Source organism: Antedon mediterranea, chromosome 3 (genome assembly GCF_964355755.1).
Source record: "Antedon mediterranea chromosome 3, ecAntMedi1.1, whole genome shotgun sequence".
NCBI classification, from domain to species: domain Eukaryota; kingdom Metazoa; phylum Echinodermata; class Crinoidea; order Comatulida; family Antedonidae; genus Antedon; species Antedon mediterranea.
Genome location: NC_092672.1, coordinates 26,366,698 through 26,388,499, shown reverse-complemented (window position 1 = coordinate 26,388,499; position 21,802 = coordinate 26,366,698). Strand labels below are relative to the sequence as shown.

Sequence of the window (21,802 nt, the reverse complement as noted above, 5' to 3'; positions counted from 1 at the left end):
AACACAGAATTCAGTGTTCTTCTCTTTATTCTCTCGTTAAATAGATAATAAATGAAGATTCAAATGCAGTGTTCAGCTTTTTTCAATAAAAGATGCATTTGGAATGAAATTTTGTAGAACCCCTACACTGTCAGGACCTAGTAAAGAGTACCCTTAATAGGGGTGTTCCCTAAATAGAAATGGTATAGTCCTTAGTGTTTAAACATTCGTCTTCATGGGAAAGTGTCCCCATAATAGAAGAGTTTGGTAAATAGGAATAATGGTCTGTAGTGTTTAAACATTCCTCTTCAATTCATGGGAAAGTGTCCCATTAATAGAAGAGTTTGGTAAATAGGAATAATGGTCTGTAGTGTTTAAACATTCCTCTTCAATTCATGGGAAAGTGTCCCATTAATAGAAGTATTCCATAAATAGGAATGGTCTGTAGTGTTTAAACATTCCTCTTCAATTCATGGGAAAGTGTCCCCTTAATAGAAGTATTCCATAAATAGGAATGGTCTATAGTGATTAAACACTCCTCTTGAATTCATGGGAAAGTGTCCCCTTAATAGAAGTATTCCATATAGGAATGGTCTATAGTGTTTAAACATTCCTCTTGAATTCATGGGAAAGTGTCCCCTTAATAGAAGTGTTCCATATAGGAATGGTCTATAGTGTTTAAACATTCCTCTTGAATTCATGGGAAAGTTTCCCCTTAATAGAAGTATTCCATATAGGAATGGTCTATAGTGTTTAAACATTCCTCTTCAATTCATGGGAAAGTGTCCCCTTAATAGAAGTGTTCCATAAATAGGAATGGTCTATAGTGTTTAAACATTCCTCTTGAATTCATGGGAAAGTGTCCCCTTAATAGAAGTGTTCCATAGGAATGGTCTATAGTGTTTAAACATTCCTCTTGAATTCATGGGAAAGTGTCCCCTTAATAGAAGTGTTCCATAAATAGGAATGGTCTATAGTGTTTAAACATTCCTCTTCAATTCATGGGAAGGTTTCCCCTTAATAGAAGTATTCCATAAATAGGAATGGTCTATAGTGTTTAAACATTCCTCTTGAATTCATGGGAAAGTTTCCCCTTAATAGAAGTATTCCATAAATAGGAATGGTCTATAGTGTTTAAACATTCCTCTTCAATTCATGGGAAAGTTTCCCCTTAATAGAAGTGTTCCATAGGAATGGTCTATAGTGTTTAAACATTCCTCTTCAATTCATGGGAAAGTTTCCCCTTAATAGAAGTGTTCCATAGGAATGGTCTATAGTGTTTAAACATTCCTCTTCAATTCATGGGAAAGTGTCCCCTTAATAGAAGTGTCCTCAGAATAGGGGTATCCCAAAGGAATGGGTTCGACTGTAAAGTTTACTTGACCATTGCACTGGCTATACCTGAAAGCAAGACAATTTGATACCTGATTCATCTTGAGTACTAGTACCCTGTGCTGACATTTCTTGTGACTGTTCACTGGTCATTGATGTACTCATTGAGGACGCAGGAGCTGGTTTAGCCCCCATACCAAGAAAATCAAGCAACACTACGAGAGTTTGTAGATTGATGGTAGTGTCCAGTGCATTGAAGTCTACATCTATTAAACGATTGATCTATATATATTACAAATAAGAGTTATGAAAATTATTGTGTAAATGCCAAATAATTTATTGTCATCTCATTAAGACCAAAACTATGAAGTGAACAAGATGAATTACATTTCTGCTAACTATAGAATAAATATATTGGAAAAGATGTTACAATTTCTTTCTTAGCATTAAAAGCAGTCAATGTTAATGAAAGAAAACCAATAACCGTAACCAATGCAAAAAGGAATTAAGCTCTGTCTACAGATCAAACTTTATGTGTAAAAAAAAGGTGCCCATAGGAATATGATGATGTCTGTTTTGAGACAGAAATATCGGATAATAGGCGCAAACTCATTGGCACGAGAAATTATTTATAATTGTCTATCACTGCCATATTTGGGCATATCACTACCATATTTGGGCATCACTACCATATTTGGGCACATCAAATTTAGATTAATAATTTACAGAATAGTACTTACACTTTTATGTTTAGTTGCAAAATCTGGAGAGTTCTTGTCTATCAACTGCATATTAATTTGCACAAGTGCATCTTGGGAAGTTTGTGATTCATTTAAGGGTGACATTGAATGTGCATCAGGAGAAGGTGGCGGAGTAGATGGAACACCACTACAAGTAGCTCTAGCAGGCATTCGTATTGAAGTGGATTGTTTCTTCATCATTGGGCTTGTTTCGACATTGAGATTTGATGGCAGAGATCCAGGCATCATGGCAACTGGTGCCAAAAGTCCAGATATCGTTGGACAAGAGGTTGATTGCACCATCTTCAAAGGTACAGGGGATGGGTTAGTGATGTTCCTTCTGGATACCATAAGATATCGATGTTTTGAATGTGCATCTACTAATAGATCAACCATTTCAAGGTATTGTAATGAAACATCACATTCTGCAATGTATCGGTTATCCTTCTTAAATCTAACAGAAAAGTTTTGGAAAGATAAACTGACTAGACCTTGAGCACCATCGGTAAGATCTCCTTGTAGTTCTAAAGTGAACTCTGGGATATCGAAGTTTGCATGAAGCCTTGTGAAACTTTCAGATTCACTTGATTCCATTTTGTCAGAAGATGACCATTGGTCAGATGGCAGAGAGTGTCCATCAAGACCAAAAACTGAATCATTCATTGATTTCTGCGGACTTGCTTTTTTCTCCTTTGTAACATCTTGGTATGTGATGTTATCCAAAGTTTCAAACACTTGTTCATAGACATGTTTTGAGAGGGCAACCTTTAACGGCTTCACAATTTTACCGCCAACAGTTATTAACAATGCTTCTTGCATAAACTCGCCATCCACATGGCAGTCATCATTGTGATCAAGAAATGTTGTCAGTACTGCTTGCTGCTTCACAATTGATAGTTCAAGAGATGTGTCGTGGAGGACGGGTGTGCCTTTATACGCTGAACTAGTAAAATCGTAACTAGCTACTGAGCTGGCACGATTCTGTGCATCATTAAAACTATTGCTTCTTGCTTTTGATTCCGACATACTGCCGCTCCGTGATTTAGCATCCTCATTATTAAAAGAAAATAAATTAATATCTTTAATTGATATATAAAATCCATCGGTTTTATCCTCGTTTTCTGCACCAACATTAAAATGTTTTAATTCTTCATAATTTTTTATTGTAATATTTCCGAGGTGTCCAATAAGAACTTCGCTACTCTCAGGTGAGCGTGGAAAGACCGTTATTGGAGTTTCCATTATAACGCTTAGCTTTAACCGTGTCGTTGATTCTGACTGTTCTTCTTCATGTATCGTTGTATTGTAACTTTTGCTACCCAACTTAATTGGAGACTCATTACAGTCGGTTACATTTGGTGTGAATGGTACATTTGCGAATTCTGATTTCTGTCGCATAAAATCTTTTGCTGCTTCAGCAGCGACCTTCTGAAGGGAATTCGCGGCATTCATGGCAGAGCTTTGAAATTCATTAACACACATACTGAGCTCATTTAAAAATTTAGGAGCATGTGTGTAACAGAGTGATGCTAAATGAATTGAAACTTCCAATATTTCCTCTTGTTCTTCTTCGTAGAAAGTTAGTGGAGCATTTCCTAAGGCACTAGATGTGCGCATTCCTCCTACGCTTTTGAAAGCTGAAACATGGGGAGTAGGTGTATATGACAAACTTGTCATTTTTTTCACAGAAAAAGTGAAGGCTTGTGATTCCTTATCTTCTAAGCTAACTGCAAACACGGAAGCATCAATTGCAGAACGATACACATCAATACCACTTCTGTTGAAACTGTTTGAAAGACTTGTGGAGGATAAAGAACCAGAGTCTTCAGCTATAGGATCCTGCCCAACACTTAAGACTTTCTTATGCTTTCCTGAAGCTGTCAAGTCAACTAACTGCATGCCTCCAAGTGATCCTTCTACTGTTATCTCGTCTCCTGTAGGAATTTAGATTAGTGAAAATAAATTTTCTAAAATATTTTAGCAATGTCCAGATTTTAAAATAAAGTAATTTCTAAATTAACTGTAAACTTTTAGTTGAAAGGCTAAAAAGAATCCAAACAGACAGAGGATGACCATAGTTTGGAATACAGATGGTTACAAACAATATTGTGATTGAGAAATGTTTTTAGTACTGGTTGTTATCGGCAGTGGTTATTGGCACGGCCAACTGTGTTGATAATGTATTATTCTATCGGTTGACAATGAATTAAAAAAGAAATTGTTAAGGTGAAAATTGTCAAAGAAACTTAAGGTTAAAAAAGTGGTTAATAAAATAAACAAACTTACCAAAAATGGACTGTACATGGAAATTACTTATAGTTGCTGTAGCAACTTTTTTTCCCTCTTTTTTCCCATGGCGACGAACTAACACAACATTTAAACAATTAAAATCAGCAGAAACATCAGTACGAGTAGACGACTCAGCAACCATCTTAAACGAATAAGATGTTCAGTTATTTTCTAATATGAAATTTCTCTGTTTTGTGATAAGCTATAGTTTGGTATAAGTAAGTATTATCAAACAACAAAATGAATTGGTAATATTTCATTTAATGTAAATGTAATGGTTTTATATTGATTTTCAATTAACAATTAATTTTAACACCAGGGGCGGATTGCTATAAACGGTCTTAGCGCTTAGCCGGCTATAATTTGTAGCGTAGGAAGTAGTCTTTATTATAGACCATTTCTATACCAAGGTCTAACCTGTAAGCAGTCTTAACAATTAAAGCCTACTCGAGGGACGTCTTAAAACAGCCTTAAACCTCTCTTTTTGTCCATATGGCGTTGCTTATTACGTATTATTGATCGTGAAAGACAACACATTGAATGAGTGTTAAATCAAATAATAATGAGGATCTTTATATAGAATAGATTTTCTCTCATAAAAATGTCCTGTATGCACTTTTATGATTGAGCAAGCATGACAAACATTACCTTATTTGGTATTCTATGGGTGGAGTGCACCCTCAATTTATTACTGTACACGGCCATACCTAAGACTGTTTTATGGCAATGATCTAACAGGGGTGGCTTTAGTAAGACTATTAGATAAAGCAAGATTTAATCTGGGAGTTAAGACCATCAGTTAAGACTTTTTTTTATAGCAATCCGCTCCATATTATATAAATAAAAAGGAATTACATCAATTTAAATAGAGTACCAAGTACCAAGCTAACCCTTACCTGTAAAGTACTGCTTTGGTTAAGATCTGTTTTTGATGTTTTATCAGAAGTTAATGGTTGATCTGGGAAAGCGCGTTTAAAAAATGCTAACAACTCAATCATTGTGTCTTGATTAGCTAGAAAAGGAATTGAAAATGTTAATAATTGTGCAATGTACTCTTAAGGTTCAAAGTTCTATTTTAAGCTTAAGCTTTTGAAGAAATGTCTTGTTTGGCATACCAATGACATCAAGGTTGTTGAACTGCACATTTGCTATTTGCCTAGCACCTTCAGCAGATGAGTTTGTTGGGCAGTCTGGACTGATCAAGTCTAACTCAATAGTAATCAATGCTTCTGAGTCTTCACCCATAGGGGGCAAGAACTTCTTGGTAGATGTCACATGATCAGATGACATGTCTCTTGAACTGGACTCTGAAGGAAGCGTACCTGTTGGAGTAAGGAACAAATATTTACATAATAATAATGTAATCAAATATTTTTTGTTTCAACATTTAATTCAAATTATTTTTTTAAAGCCTTTGTAGTTAATTCCATGGATAATATAAAAATATTTTTAGCTGAACTATCTGTGAAAGAAAACGTAAACTTGATTCTCACTAGAATGTAATGCAAGGACATACAGGCAAATCAAGCACTTTGACCAATTGCAAGTGAGGGTTGGATGACCGGTTTCTTCAAATTGGTCAAATAGCTTATGTTGCATTTACGTCTTTGCATTGTGACCTAGAAGAAGATTTGATCATTTTAGTGTGGGGACAACATGCAAATTTGAGGGAGTAATTTGCCGTTACAGATATATATATATAAATCCAAAGGCAAATTACTGAAAAAATGACAATGCTGTGGGTATCAGTGGTTGGATCTCAATAGAGATACAAAAAAAAAAGCGAAATGCTAAATCAAAACGATAAGTAAAACAGCCAGAAAAGTTAGCAGAGCTTTCGGGCAACACTAGCCCTTCATCAGTGCAAGTGAAGGAATTTGGATAACGTCATAGTATAAGAAAAAAAATATTAAATCATTACGGTACCTAATAACTCATTAGAAATAAGCGAAACAGCAGTAGAAAGAAGTGACTGTGGTTGACTTGCACTAGCTATCATAGCCTCTGCTGGTGATGTCAGAGACCGAGAGGAATTCGGAGAGTGAGCAGAAACCGGTGATGCGGCTGAAAATGGTGAATTAGGGGTACTGTCCATAATGCTACCACTAGGGACATCCATGCTAAACAAAACAAAAAGAAATACTAATGTCAGAGAGATCTTTTTTTAGAAAATTTAACACAATGTATTTTCAAAATAAATTCACTATTTGGGGTCACCTCTAATAAGACAACACTTTCCTGCCAAACCAATGAGGGGCAACATATGTTTTAACATATATAGAACAACACCACTATTAAGGGAACACAGCTGCTGGGTTTCAATGGTGTCTCCTTAATCGAAGTTCTGCCGTAAATAATTAAAAGATATTAAATAGATATATATATATAGATTAAAAAATTAAAGTTACTACAAAAATATAAATATTTTAAAACCTATTTGGGAAGTTATTTCAATTAAAAAAACTTTCACTTTGTGATGATTTGAATGCGATGTTATTTTCTTACCTGACTTCTTTATGAGAGGCCAGCAAAAGTTCAAAGTCTGGTCCAAATTGCTGAAGTGCATCTATCAGTAGCAATCCGTGAATTGTTAGTGAGAGCGACGTGTCGAAAGGACGCTTTGTAAGGTTGGTTCGTACACCCGATACTTGACATTCAACAATACAACGACCTGCAATAAAAAGAAATATAAACTGACAAAGTCATGTTATATGTGATGTAAAGCTCTGTCTACACAAAAAAGTGGTGATATGATCATCATGTCCACATTTTTTTGTCCAATAATCGATAGTGTAGACAGAGCTTTAGAAATAAATCAAATCAAAACCAAATAATAAAGAAAAGAGTCTCTGAATTTGTCGTGAGGTGGTTTCCCGATTAATCGTACGATCAAAACGGTACTGGGTATGATCAACTAGCGTTCGTGTTCCCACCTAAACCTAAAGAAAAGAGTCTCTGAATTTGGGGAATGAGCTGTTAGAGCTTATTTACTCAAGCCTTGGCATATGTGGTAGGGTGGCCAGTTCCTTTCCACACCACCTAACCTTCCCTAGTATTTTTCAACCAGGTACAGATTTACAATGTACTGGAGTTAAATCAGAAATTGAACCTGGGTCTTTCTGTATGATAGTCAAGTGTGTAAACGACTTGGATACAGCAACAAAAAATGGTTTAAAAGTGGTCTTTATCATTGAAAGTAAATCCTAGAAACTGGCCGAATGTTGATATTTTTCTTACCACTGCTCTGTATGTCCAAAGACATTTTATCAACAGAAAAGTGCACCAGCAAAAGGCGAGACTCCAACATTAAAGATTGAGCTCTTTGAGCAAAAACTGTTTCCAAGTCAGATATACTGTAAAGAGATAAAATACGTAATTATGAATGTATAGTTGAATGGAGAATATATTCTCATGAGTTGAAAGATCAACTGTTCTATTCAAGAGGTAGAGCCAATAAGTAAAAAAATTAGGCGTTAAATGAGGAAAAGAAACTGCCATTTTACTAATAAAACTTTAATTATTTTCATATATTTTATTAGGTGTCTTCACCCAAAAAGGTAAAAATGAAAATAGTTCATAGATCCATGATTTAAAACAAATAATGCACAAGTCTAAATTCACACGTTAGTGGAAATTTTGTGCATGTCGCAACATTGAAAATATCCTAGAGTGCGCCGCATCTCCACTAACGCACTCTGACTTGTGCATTATTTATATAATAACACAACTCTAACAGTTTTGATGATTCCCATGCATTTTTGCAGCTGTCAAGATGAAAAGTCATTCCGTGCATCCTTAGAAACATATTATTCTTTACATGTGCTGAAAAACTGTTATGGAGTAAACTTTTATGTAATTAATTTGGTGTTTACATTTGTAATTACCCTCTTTAAATAAAGTTAAATAACCAAGACATACTAAAAATTACCAACATATCATTATTAATTTTATTTGATTCGTACACAATGTTAAGACAATCAACATTTAAGAATAATAATAAGCCTACCTTTTACTCATATCTCTTGACATCATTGGTTGGCTAAGGTCAGGCTCGGACATATCCATATTGATTGCACCTCCTTGTGGTTCTGGTCCAGCTAACAGCTTAAAACAATTAGCTAATGCTTGTATCTAATATAACAAACAAAACATGTATGTTTATCACACTATTGTACCACAGTATATTAGGCTAAAATATTAAATCGTTAGGCTAAAAATATTAAATCCAAACTTTAAATTGAAGGGTTGGATAAAACATTTAATGGCCAAAATGGGGATCATAAACACAATTATTGAATGGTAGGATACAGAGATGTTTAATAAATGGACAAACTAAACACACAATGGCCATGTTACTTTTTTTTTTCGTTATAGTACCTGTTTTAATATATTTCTTGTCATTGTTGTTTTTTTTTTGGCATTGAAATCAAACAGTTAGGCCTAAATTTATTGTACCCTTTCCATATATCTAGTAATTCATTCATTCAGGCTTATCGCCTGACTTTATTTACTTTAGGCCTTTGGCCCCTAGTAATTAACAAAATAATAATTACATTGAAAAATAAAGCAATTTAGTATAATCATCAAAATGCACATTATAAGTTTACAAAGAACAGATGTACCTTCTTTTCATTAACATGCATCGACAAACATGGTAGATTTCCAGAGAATGTCATGCTAGGCCATTGTGGGTCAGCTGTGTTGACCAATCGTCTCTCAACAAGCATCGAGATACTAAACTTCTCAACAACTTGCATGTGGTTGGATCGTTTGGTGTACACAGTTCGCCAGTTGTCACTGGATCGACCAATGATGATCTGTAGATCTGACAGGTTTAGGTTGTACCTACATTCAAAAGAAAATAATAATTACTCTAAAAGTAAGTAAAAAAAGACTCTAAATCTACTTTGTTACCTCACTCTGCCGAGGACCACAATGTTTTGACGAACCTTAATGCAGTATATTTTTATCGTATTATATTATATGAGCCTCACAAAAATTGTTTACAAGTCATTAAAGCAGTTTCATTCACTCATCAGAAAACTAATTGGATCTTTGGGCTAGCCACGTCAACAACTGAAGGATTGTACTTGTTAGTGTCGCATACAAATAACATTGATGATATAATGCATGGATATGGGTGTGTTAGATGGGAAGGACGGTAATCGTTAAATTTGAGCCCATTACTATTGTTTAAAGATAATTGTGTGGCACAGTGAGCATTGGACTTGCAAGCCAGAGGTTGTTAGTTCAAGCTTCAATCAGATCACTGCAGTGTTGAGTCCTTAGAGCAAGATTCTTTATCAACCTCATTTCTCCTCAACCAGGCTCTCATTATTTAAAAAAGAATTGGGAAGGTACTTCAAACTTATTTGTGAGGAAGGAGTGGGGAACCACACACCAACATACACAATAAAGTGAGGTAAATAAAATGGAACATGGGCACCAGAGGTCGTTTTTAGCAAAAAAGCTTTATTTGACTTTTTATTATTCTGTACATACCTATCATACATACGATCTCTAACAGAAGTTTCAGTAAGGAGGCTACTGTCTGTTGAAGTGTATGTTGCATCACTCATAACACTCGTTTCCACAATTTTAGGTGGATCAACCAGCTCGTTAGGAGGCGTCTGAAAATCCTCATCAAGGTCACCTAAAATTAAATTAATTGAATGATATTTATGATAATACACATGAAATCGATATCTTTATTCAAACAAAAAAGGATGATACAATAAAACATAGAAGCAGCAGAGGGTTGAAATTATTGTATTTTAACAACATTTTTTGTAATTACAATATCAATCACATACATAAAAACACATCAAACATTAACATGTTGAGTGAGTGAGTGGTCGAGCGGTTAAGACAGTGGAACTGTAATTACGTAGCCATAACATCGGCAGGGGTTCGAGGCTCACTCACTCCATGGTTCTGGTGGTAGAACGAGTCTTCTCGGATAAGAACTATAAACCGTAGGTCCAGTGTACACAACTAGCTCATGTGCACTTTAAAGAACCTAGTACATCTTTCGAGACGAGTAGGGGGTTACCCCGGTGTATTAGTACATCACAGCCACTGATCACCAACTGGGCCCTCTGGGAGACCAGTCTTTGACTGAAGAGGTTACCCAGTATAAATATAGAGAAATAAATAAAATAAACATTTTATAAAAAGAATAATCACAGATTAAAAATTAAATATAATAATAACAAGCATTTTATAATATATTTATTGCAGTTAGTCTGTTTTCTGACACAGGTAAGTATTGAGTATTATTATAGTAACAATAATTATAATAAAAATTTTATTAATAATTACTCACCATCTTCATCCTCCTCCTCATCATCTACCTTCTCAGGTTGTTCTTCTTTTTTGGAGTTATCTTTGGCAGTAGCACTTGACAGATCTAAATGTCCAAAATCCAGAACAACCTAATAGAGAAAAAATATAATTAAAACCATACTCTTAAAATAAAGTAATAAGTCACTTTGAACACCAATCGGATGAGGCTATTAACATGGACAATTTAAATTTGATATAGGCAATATTTGGTGTGGTGGCAATTGACCCAGTTAACCATGCAGGAAACTCATTTCTATTGGCAAGGTCAATTGTGCATATAATGTCTTGTTTTCTATTGGCAAGGTTGACAGTGCTTATTAATTCTAATAACTTTAATCGGCACAGTCAAATGTATGCATATAGTGGACATGCTTATGGTCACTTCCTTACCAACCTTTAAATATTATGAAACTTAAAACAAGAAACCAACAGAGCATAACATATCTGATTATACAAGAAAATGAGTATTATGATATTTTTCTACAACCCTGTCATTAGAATAGGCTATGTTTGCGCAGCTGATAAAAGACATTCTGTTACTTTTTAAAAATTATTATGAAGAATGATACTTACTAAAGTAGCATCTTTAGAATAGAAGCTGTCTGGTATGATAATCTGTGGAGCAGATATGTCAAGGTGTACATCCCACCTGGTGATCTCACCCTGTGTACAAAAAGATACAATATACAAAATAGATTATCATTTAAAGGAAAATAAACTTATCTTTTTTATTGTGTTTAAAAGGCTAAATTATTACCCATTGTTACAGAATTAAAATAAATAGAAAATATAATCCTTGAAATGCTAAATATATATTAACAGACAAAATTCTGATGCTAATTTGAATAAAGTAAATGGGAACCCACAAACCATCCCAATTTTAAATAAAATGTAAACAAAAGGACCATATGAAACCTGTGATCCACAATCACAACTACTGTACTTCACCTCCAATCCAAAACCAAGTTTGTGTACACAGTACCTTATTTTCACCTTCCATAATTCTATCCATTGTGTTAATGATCTCCTGCCTTGTTTGGTTCTTGAAGTCTTGATATCTGGCCCTCATCGCTCTCGTCAGTTTCAGTTCTGATGGTTTTGATGACAAGCCAGTTTTTGTGTGTGTGTTAAAGAAATCTGTAATGCCCTGCATTGCTTTCGAATTGTATACAATTTCTAATGGATGTGTTATGACCTCTAACCTACAAAAATATGAATTCAAATATATTTATATAATGACATACAGTATAGGCCATGTTTCCACAGCCATATTAACCAATAAACTGTCTGTGGAAACAGGGTTTAACGATTCCACTCGAGAAAAATTAACCAATAACTAGATTTGAACTCGTCACTACGGACGAGTTAGGTTATCCGCAGCGCACGTCATACGTTAGAATATTGCGCACAGAAAAACGATTATGCCATCCATTGAAAAAATGTTTATGCGCTCTCTACCTTTATGGTGAAAGTGTGGTGAATTGTGTCTGGGCCTACAGCATTTATGTTACTTTTGGCGACGATTGCGTGCCATATTAGTAAAGAACAACGTGGTTACACCTCCATGTTGGATTTGTAATATTATAGCCTAGTATTGCTCCCGATATTGCTTTGCAATTTTATATTGTTAAAACGAACATATAGCCTATATTAAAAAAGTTTAAACACAATTGTGTTAAATATAATAGTTAGAAATAGGTAAGATATATTTTGATTAATTTGGATTGTTGATTTGTAATATTTAATTGTTTTTGTGTTTGCCATCAAAATGAAATGGCCTAGCCTAGTAGGCCCTAGGCAGGCCTAGGCCTAGCTAGGTTAGGCCTAGCTGTGTCCCGGATTATCTCTTCAGGAAGGCCTAGACCTAGCCTAGGTTTAGTTGTACAGTACTGTAGTAGAGGCATAGTGACGCTAGCCTAGTTCCATTTTGCATCTGGCTTATAACTATATATTAATTCCTAATTAAACTTTATCTTGAATACCATGCCTTAAAACTTAGCATTGTTAGCAAGCTGAGTCTGCTTTTTGCGAAGTTCTCTTCTATGCCTACTAGCCTAGGCCTCCTAGGTAGGGGCTAGGCCTAGTTTTTAGTTGTATCAGTTCCTAAAGAGTTGGAAGAGATACATGTACAGTAATAACATTATTGTTTCTACAGTACTTCATAATCTCTAGAATATCGTAAATAGTGAACATAAAATAAATAATTTGTAGAGATGATTTATGGTCTCATGATTGGGAGTGAAGTGTTGCCTGTTATTTTGTAGGCATTTATACTATTATGAAACATTTACATAATTCAAATTTTATTGTTTGTGATCAAACTATTAAATGAAATTACCATTGAGACAACATGTCGGCCCCAATTAGCTGGCCCATAGCCAAAGTCATTTTAAGGAAATTTCCTAATTTTTCAGACATTGATTAAGAAGTTTGTTGATTTGGAAAAAGTGTTAATGTTGTTTATTGCCATTATCAATGTTTTTCCTTGTATTTTTTAGATTGTAATTGTTTTTTATTAACAGAAGATTTACAGTTTCAGCTACAGCTGTGAGTATTAGTAGGGCAATTCCACAATTTTTTTTTTGGATTTTGAAAATGTTTAACTTTTAGCAGTCTTAACATGTTTGATATCAAACTAAAGCTAATGTTATATACTTTCAGGATATTTAAGTGGTAAAAAAAAAAATGAGATATATACAGACATATTTTCATTTAAAATAATGATATTTAGAAAACTTAAAAAATAAAACAATATGAGGTTTACTTAAATCCTATAACAGACAACTAAATCCTAATTTATAAATGTCATTTCTTTTTAGAATTAAAGAACTAAATATATTGTTTGAGATTTTGTTTAAAAAAATTGAATTAATCAACATAGAAATATTAAGGAGGGGCCAACATAATTATTAATAATTTTGTCGGGTTGTTACCAAAAAACATTTTTTTAATTTAAGAACCATGTACCTTCTAGACAATTATAATATTTTCCAAACTATTAAAAATTATAGCTTTACATACACTCATAAGGTTACTTTTTTTTAAAACCTTATTTTTACATTTTTATATGATATTAAAAAGTGTCTGGTTGTTACCGAGTTAGTCACAGACTGACATGTCAGTCTGTGACCAGTGTTATTACAGTAAGCTAAACCAGCATTTTTACATTAAAATTTATTTCAATATGCTTTAAAATCAATAATCAAAATATATAGTATATAGTTTAAAAAAATTGAATTAATCAACATAGAAATATTAGAGAGGGGCCAACATTTATTAATGATTTTGTCGGATTGTTACCGAAAAACAACATTTATTTTTAAATTTAAGAACCATGCACCTTCTTGACAATTATAATATTTTCCAAACTATTAAAAATTATAGTTTTACATATACTCATGAAAAAAATGTTAATGTTGTTTATTGCCATTATCAATGTTTTTCCTTGTTTTTTTTAGATTGTAGAAAATATACAGTTTGAGCTACAGCTGTGAGTATTAGTAGATTATCTGTTAAACAGAGAAAACATATTTTCCTTACTTTGTGAACTGTTGCCTGCCCTAATCAGCCGTTTCATACCCAAAGACATTTTGAGGAAATTTCTTAATTTTTCAGACATTGATTAAGAAGCGTGTTGATTTGGAAAAAGTGTTAATGTTTATTACAATTATCAATGTTTTTCCTTGTTTTTTTTTAGATTGTAGAAAATATAGAGTTTCAGCTAAAACTGTGAGTATCAGTAGATTATCTGTTAAACGGAGAAAACATATTTTCCTTACTTTGTGAAATGTTGCCTGCCCTAATCAGCCGTCTCATACCCAAAGTCATTTTGAGGAAATTTCTTAATTTTTCAGACATTGAATAGGAACCTTGTTGATTTGGAAAAAGTGTTAATGTTGTTTATTACCATTATCAATGTTTTTCCTTGTTTTTTTTTTAGATTGTAGAAAATATACAGTTTGAGCTACAGCTGTGAGTATTAGTAGATTATCTGTTAAACGGAGAAAACATATTTTTCTTACTTTGTGAACTGTTGCCTGTTATTTTGTAGACATTTTGTATTATGAAACATTTACATAATTCAGATTTTATTGTTTGTGATCAAACAATTAAATGAAATTACCATTGAGACAACATGTAGGCCGCAATCAGCCGGCCCATACCCAAAGTCATTTTGAGGAAATTTCCTAATTTTTCAGACATTGATTAAGAAGCATGTTGATTTGGAAAAAGTGTTAATGTTGTTTATTACCATTATTAATGTTTTTCCTTGTTTTTTTTAGATTGTAGAAAATATACAGTTTGAGCTACAGCTGTGAGTATTAGTAGATTATCTGTTAAACGGAGAAAACATATTTTTCTTACTTTGTGAACTGTTGCCTGTTATTTTGTAGGCATTTTATATTATGAAGCATTTACATAATTCAGATTTTATGGTTTGTGAATAAGATATTAAATGAAAGTAGTATTGAGACAACATGTAGACCCCAATCAGCCGGCCCATACCCAAAGTTATTTTGAGGAAATTTCTTAATTTTTCAGACATTGATTAAGAAGCTTGTTGATTTGGAAAAAGTGTTAATGTTGTTTATTACCATTATCAATGTTTTTCCTTGTTTTTTTTTTAGATTGTAGAAAATATACAGTTTCAGCTACAGCTGTGAGTATCAGTAGATTATCTGTTAAACGGAGAAAACATATTTTCCTTACTTTGTGAACTGTTGCCTGCCCTAATCAGCCGTCTCATACCCAAAGACATTTTGAGGAAATTTCTTAATTTTTCAGACATTGATTAAGAAGCGTGTTGATTTGGAAAAAGTGTTAATGTTTATTACAATTATCAATGTTTTTCCTTGTTTTTTTTTAGATTGTAGAAAATATAGAGTTTCAGCTAAAACTGTGAGTATCAGTAGATTATCTGTTAAACGGAGAAAACATATTTTCCTTACTTTGTGAAATGTTGCCTGCCCTAATCAGCCGTCTCATACCCAAAGTCATTTTGAGGAAATTTCTTAATTTTTCAGACATTGAATAGGAAGCTTGTTGATTTGGAAAAAGTGTTAATGTTGTTTATTACCATTATCAATGTTTTTCCTTGTTTTTTTTTTAGATTGTAGAAAATATACAGTTTGAGCTACAGCTGTGAGTATTAGTAGATTATCTGTTAAACGGAGAAAACATATTTTTCTTACTTTGTGAACTGTTGCCTGTTATTTTGTAGACATTTTGTATTATGAAACATTTACATAATTCAGATTTTATTGTTTGTGATCAAACAATTAAATGAAATTACCATTGAGACAACATGTAGGCCGCAATCAGCCGGCCCGTACCCAAAGTCATTTTGAGGAAATTTCCTAATTTTTCAGACATTGATTAAGAAGCATGTTGATTTGGAAAAAGTGTTAATGTTGTTTATTACCATTATCAATGTTTTTCCTTGTTTTTTTTTAGATTGTAGAAAATATACAGTTTTAGCTACAGCTGTGAGTATTAGTAGATTATCTGTTAAACGGAGAAAACATATTTTCCTTACTTTGTGAACTGTTGCCTGTTATTTTGTAGACATTTTATATTATGAAACATTTACATAATTCAGATTTTATGGTTTGTGAATAAGATATTAAATGAAAGTAGTATTGAGACAACATGTAGACCTCAATCAGCCGGCCCATACCCAAAGTTATTTTGAGGAAATTTCTTAATTTTTCAGACATTGATTAAGAAGCTTGTTGATTTGGAAAAAGTGTTAATGTTGTTTATTACCATTATCGATGTTTTTCCTTGTTTTTTTTTTAGATTGTAGAAAATATACAGTTTCAGCTACAGCTGTGAGTATCCGTAGATTATCTGTTAAACGGAGAAAACATATTTTCCTTACTTTGTGAACTGTTGCCTGCCCTAATCAGCCGTCTCATACCCAAAGTCATTTTGAGGAAATTTCTTAATTTTTCAGACATTGATTAAGAAGCGTGTTGATTTGGAAAAAGTGTTAATGTTGTTTATTACCATTATCAATGTTTTTCCTTGTTTTTTTTTAGATTGTAGAAAATATACAGTTTGAGCTACAGCTGTGAGTATCAGTAGATTATCTGTTAAACGGAGAAAACATATTTTCCTTACTTTGTGAACTGTTGCCTGCCCTAATCAGCCGTCTCATACCCAAAGTCATTTTGAGGAAATTTCTTAATTTTTCAGACATTGATTAAGAAGCGTGTTGATTTGGAAAAAGTGTTAATGTTGTTTATTACAATTATCAATGTTTTTCCTTGTATTTTTTTAGATTGTAGAAAATATACAGTTTGAGCTACAGCTGTGAGTATTAGTAGATTATCTGTTAAACGGAGAAAACATATTTTCCTTACTTTGTGAACTATTGCCTGTTATTTTGTAGACATTTTGTATTATGAAACATTTACATAATTCAGATTTTATTGTTTGTAATCAAACAATTAAATGAAATTACCATTGAGACAACATGTAGGCCACAATCAGCCGGCCCATATCCAAAGCCATTTTGAGGAAATTTCCTAAATTTTTAAGACATTGATTAAGAAGCATGTTGATTTGGAAAAAGTGTTAATGTTGTTTATTACCATTATCAATGTTTTTCCTTGTTTTTTTTTAGATTGTAGAAAATATACAGTTTGAGCTACAGCTGTGAGTATTAGTAGATTATCTGTTAAACGGAGAAAACATATTTTCCTTACTTTGTGAACTATTGCCTGTTATTTTGTAGACATTTTGTATTATGAAACATTTACATAATTCAGATTTTATTGTTTGTAATCAAACAATTAAATGAAATTACCATTGAGACAACATGTAGGCCACAATCAGCCGGCCCATATCCAAAGCCATTTTGAGGAAATTTCCTAAATTTTTAAGACATTGATTAAGAAGCATGTTGATTTGGAAAAAGTGTTAATGTTGTTTATTACCATTATCAATGTTTTTCCTTGTTTTTTTTTTAGATTGTAGAAAATAAACAGTTTCAGCTACAGCTGTGAGTATTAGTAGATTATCTGTTAAACGGAGAAAACATATTTTCCTTACTTTGTGAACTGTTGCCTGTTATTTTGTAGGCATTTTATATTATGAAACATTTAAATAATTCAGATTTTATGGTTTGTGAATGAGATATTAAATGAAAGTAGTATTGAGACAACATGTAGGCCGCAATCAGCCGGCCCATACCCAAAGTCATTTTGAGGAAATTTCCTAATTTTTCAGACATTGATTAAGAAGCATGTTGATTTAGCAAAAGGGTTAATGTTGTTTATTGCCATTATCAATGTTTTCCTTGTTTTTTTTAGATTGTAGAAAATATACAGTGTTAGCTACAGCTGTGAGTATTAGTAGATTAACTGTTAAATGGAGAAAACATATTTTCCTTACTTCGTGAACAGTTGCCTGTCATTTTGTAGGCATTTTCTATTATGAAACATTTACATAAGGCCAAATAAAAAAAAAGACTTGTTAAGCGTCACACCCTCATAAATTTTCAGGGGCGGGGGGACGGTTTTTTTTTTTTTTTTTTTTACTTTTTCTGGAGGTATAATTTTGTGCGATGGACGTTTTGGACGAAACGTCAAACTTTTAAAATGCGAAACAGAACAAAATTGATTATGTATGAAATATTATTGCCGATGACAAAATTGAGTTTTGTATTGTTTAAATCCAGACGTAATTAAAACATTAAATTTAATTGCCACCGAGCGAAATTGTAGGCCCTAGGCTAATCCGTCCAAACTGCCACCCCCGCCTCACTCATCGGCCATGGTCCGCCGTCTCTCGCTTGACTCATCTATCCAGTAAATGCGAGAAGCATGATGTTGGTACGTCTCTCAATAATACTAAATAGTGGGCTGATTTTGAAAACAGCTTACGCCATTTCTTAAGTGAATTTTTATTCAACGTATTCATTCTTCTTTGATGAATCCTTTGCCAATTGCTGTGTAAATCAGTATTTAAAGTTGTGATGAAACGCATCGCCGGGCCCATCGCCCAACAGGACCTCGTGGTTTGCCGATCTCGAGCGCGAGATCATCGTAAACAAAATTGGTAGAGTCCATTATGTATGGGGTGTTTCCTATTTACGAACCTATAAAAAACGCGCTTCGACCACTGTGTAGGCAAAATATTTATTTCGTTAAATCCCTAAATTGATAATCGTGTATTCTGTAATCACGTGACTGATGATGTAATCCTCAGCGACGTACTAAATGCACGTGATTTAATGTGTTGGGGAAAAAGCTTGCTGTTTACCACATTACATGATTCGCGGTGCTATTCGCGTTTCCTTGACGTAAATCGGCGGCGTGTAAATGAAACCAAATTGCCGTTGTCGACATAGAGCGATCGGTGGCTAGCTAGCGTGGCTAAGCTAAGAAGTACAGTACGTATTTTTCAAAAATTACACCAGCCTAGCAAACATTTGCTAGTTTTGAAATTTTCAACTAGCAATTATGAAGAATCTACTAGCAAAATGCTAGTTTGCTAGCGTGAATTTTGAGCCCTGCTCTGGAGCTGGGCCGGGCCGCTGAACTTTCCGTTGTATATGGGTAAAAAAAAAATAAAAATAAAAAGAGAGGCGGCTGGATAATCAGGAGCGGGCGGTGACGCTTAACAAGTATGTTTTTTTATTTGGCCTAATTCAGATTTTATTGTTTGTGAATAAATTATTAAATGAAATTAGTATTAAGACAACATGTATACCCCAATCAACCGGCCCATACCTAAAGTCATTTTGAGGAAATTTCTTAATTTTTTGATTAAGAAGCATGTTGATTTTGAAAAAGTGTTAATGTTGTTTATTGCAATTATTAATGATTTTCCTTTTATATTTTAGATTGTAGTTGTACAGAAAATATACAGTATCAGTTACAGCTGTGAGTATTAGAAAATTATTAGTAAAACGGAAAAAACATATTTTCCTTACTTTATGCCCTCCCTTAATTGATAAACATGTGTTGTCTGTAAATTTACAATACTGAGTGACCAAATATTTTTGTGTATAAAATTCTGTTATATTAGAACATTGAATAATTAAACCTATTTTCAGATTATATGTTTATACTAGGACTTTATTGAATATTACAATATAACAATTTATGTGAATTATCATTTTATACAAGTGTTTGATTAAAAGCAACAAAAATACAAGTTGATTTCGTAGAAGTTGAAAAATTGTGAAGGTGAAATTGTTATGAAAGAATTTGTTTCCGACACATTCCATGTAATGAAGTTTTGACATATTTTTAGGTCAAAATATCTTCTATAGTGTTATATTGTATAAACCAAAGTCACAAATATATTATCACAAATATATTATCACAATTTACTTCAAAATTAGGGACAATCATCCTTTTTAACATAAATGTGGTGGTCAGTTTCTCCAGACATAAATTTGCAATTTTATAAAATGGGTCTATCCTGAATTTAGTAATGAGTTGGTCCTAATTTGTTTTGCTAGGCGTAATAGATCATGTTACATTCCACAGGGGGGATGTGTATATTATTATTTAGGTATTTGTAAAAACATTGATTTATCTACTGATTCAATTTATAATTGTTTGACTGTAATTCTTAGTACTTAATAACTAACTCTTTTTTTTTTCTTTTATTGTAGGTGACTGTCTTATATAAACCCACAGGATCTCAGAAGAGATCCGGGTCTTTAGAAAAAGATCCACTCTCCAAAGAGAGTTTCTACGAGGGGTTACCGAATTTTAATATTTATGCACAATTTCTTTTTAAACATTTTTTAAAAGTATCTTTGAAACATTCAGTAAAACCTTGAAGTAAACAGAAGTTTATCACAAGGAAAAAACTAATAAACAAAAGTTTATTACAAACCATTTTTGCAAAAGCAAAAGTGTAAAACCTTGAAGATAACAGAAGTTAATCACAAGGAAACAACTAATAAACAAAAGTTTATTACAAAACCATTTTTGCAAAAGCAAAAGTGTAAAACCTTGAAGATAACAGAAGTTAATCACAAGGAAACAATTAATAAACAAAAGTTTATTACAAAACCATTTTTGCAAAAGCAAAAGTGTAAAGTTTGATTATACAAACAAAAGTTTGAAGAATAAAACAGAAGCTTATTATAAAGAAATAAATATTAAACAGAGTTTATTACAAAAGAATTAATTAAAGAAGATTTAAAGATCACTTTTATTTGAATCTGTTATTAAGTAGAATTGTAAAAAGAATAAAAATTAGAATCTGAAACTATTTAGCATAACCAAGTATTAAAGAGAAGTTTAAAATAATATAAAGTATTTCATCAAGCCAATATTAAGCAGAAGCTAATTTTTTATTCAGTGAAATTGTATAATTGAACTATTGAAAAAAAAGCAGACAAAAAAAAAATATATTAAAAGAAAAAAAATTAGGACAAAAATTAAAAATCATAGAAACAAAAGACAATATAAAATTGAATTGTTTTTGGAATTTTAATAATTTATTTTGTTTTAGCAAGAATTTCTTGAATTGATAAAAAGAACCTAATTGTAATATTCATTGGAATTGCAGAATACAAAGTTTATTAATTTGAAGAAATTTGTAGATTTGTTTCTTATACAAATTTTGAATAATGGATATGGAATTCATAACATTAGTTGGTATCTTTTTGTTGATTATCTTTACAATGATAATTTATTTGTGTAAGAATGTGAATAAAGAAGTTACAAGTAAAAAGCAGATTTTTGTCAATACAACTGGTAATGTTAATAATGGAGTTATGGATAAGACAGCAGAATTTAAAATAGTTGTTAATGACATCTTGGACCTACTTGATGAATGCTGTTCAACTGAGAATGTCAAAGACGACAGAAATGATGATACAGGTAATGTCAATTGTGAATTTATGAAAGATACAACAGAATTTAAAGGAATAATTGATGATATCATAAACATATTATCTTATGGTACAGAGGTCACTTCAGAGTTTGATGATACATGCGATTTCTGTAATATTGAAGTGAAAGTAGACGACAATTGCATAACATGTGACTGTTGTAGTCAATATTTTCATGTGAAATGTGTAAGAGATGTTTTTGAAGACAAACTATGTAATTCCCGGGTAATTTGGATTTGTTCAATGTGTGGGA

General features: G+C 32.6%; 1 protein-coding gene and 2 long non-coding RNA genes across 3 annotated transcripts in view; 2 read left to right on the top strand and 1 right to left on the bottom strand.

The window, feature by feature from the left end:
- The window catches only part of LOC140044221 (intermembrane lipid transfer protein VPS13D-like), a 113,825-nt gene that overhangs the window by 68,002 nt on the left and 24,021 nt on the right, over positions 1-21,802 (bottom strand). Inside the window, exons 14-27 of the mRNA XM_072088699.1 lie at positions 11,668-11,887; positions 11,259-11,348; positions 10,666-10,774; positions 9,843-9,993; positions 8,963-9,185; positions 8,347-8,471; positions 7,578-7,693; positions 6,846-7,011; positions 6,267-6,460; positions 5,456-5,662; positions 5,237-5,352; positions 4,338-4,482; positions 2,052-3,985; positions 1,404-1,593 (exon numbers count right to left, since the gene is read on the bottom strand). Of these exons, the coding sequence (XP_071944800.1) occupies positions 1,404-1,593; positions 2,052-3,985; positions 4,338-4,482; positions 5,237-5,352; positions 5,456-5,662; positions 6,267-6,460; positions 6,846-7,011; positions 7,578-7,693; positions 8,347-8,471; positions 8,963-9,185; positions 9,843-9,993; positions 10,666-10,774; positions 11,259-11,348; positions 11,668-11,887 (3,986 nt within the window). The remainder of the gene's footprint in view (positions 1-1,403; positions 1,594-2,051; positions 3,986-4,337; positions 4,483-5,236; positions 5,353-5,455; positions 5,663-6,266; positions 6,461-6,845; positions 7,012-7,577; positions 7,694-8,346; positions 8,472-8,962; positions 9,186-9,842; positions 9,994-10,665; positions 10,775-11,258; positions 11,349-11,667; positions 11,888-21,802) is intronic.
- Positions 12,133-14,172, top strand: LOC140045106 (uncharacterized). Its single transcript, XR_011844547.1, has 3 exons — positions 12,133-12,383; positions 13,184-13,232; positions 14,144-14,172. It is a non-coding gene; the product is annotated as an uncharacterized lncRNA (long non-coding RNA).
- On the top strand, positions 15,317-20,696 carry LOC140045105 (uncharacterized). Its single transcript, XR_011844546.1, has 12 exons — positions 15,317-15,345; positions 15,553-15,584; positions 15,796-15,827; positions 16,140-16,171; positions 16,485-16,516; positions 16,727-16,758; positions 16,969-17,000; positions 17,314-17,345; positions 17,660-17,691; positions 18,002-18,033; positions 19,537-19,576; positions 20,317-20,696. It is a non-coding gene; the product is annotated as an uncharacterized lncRNA (long non-coding RNA).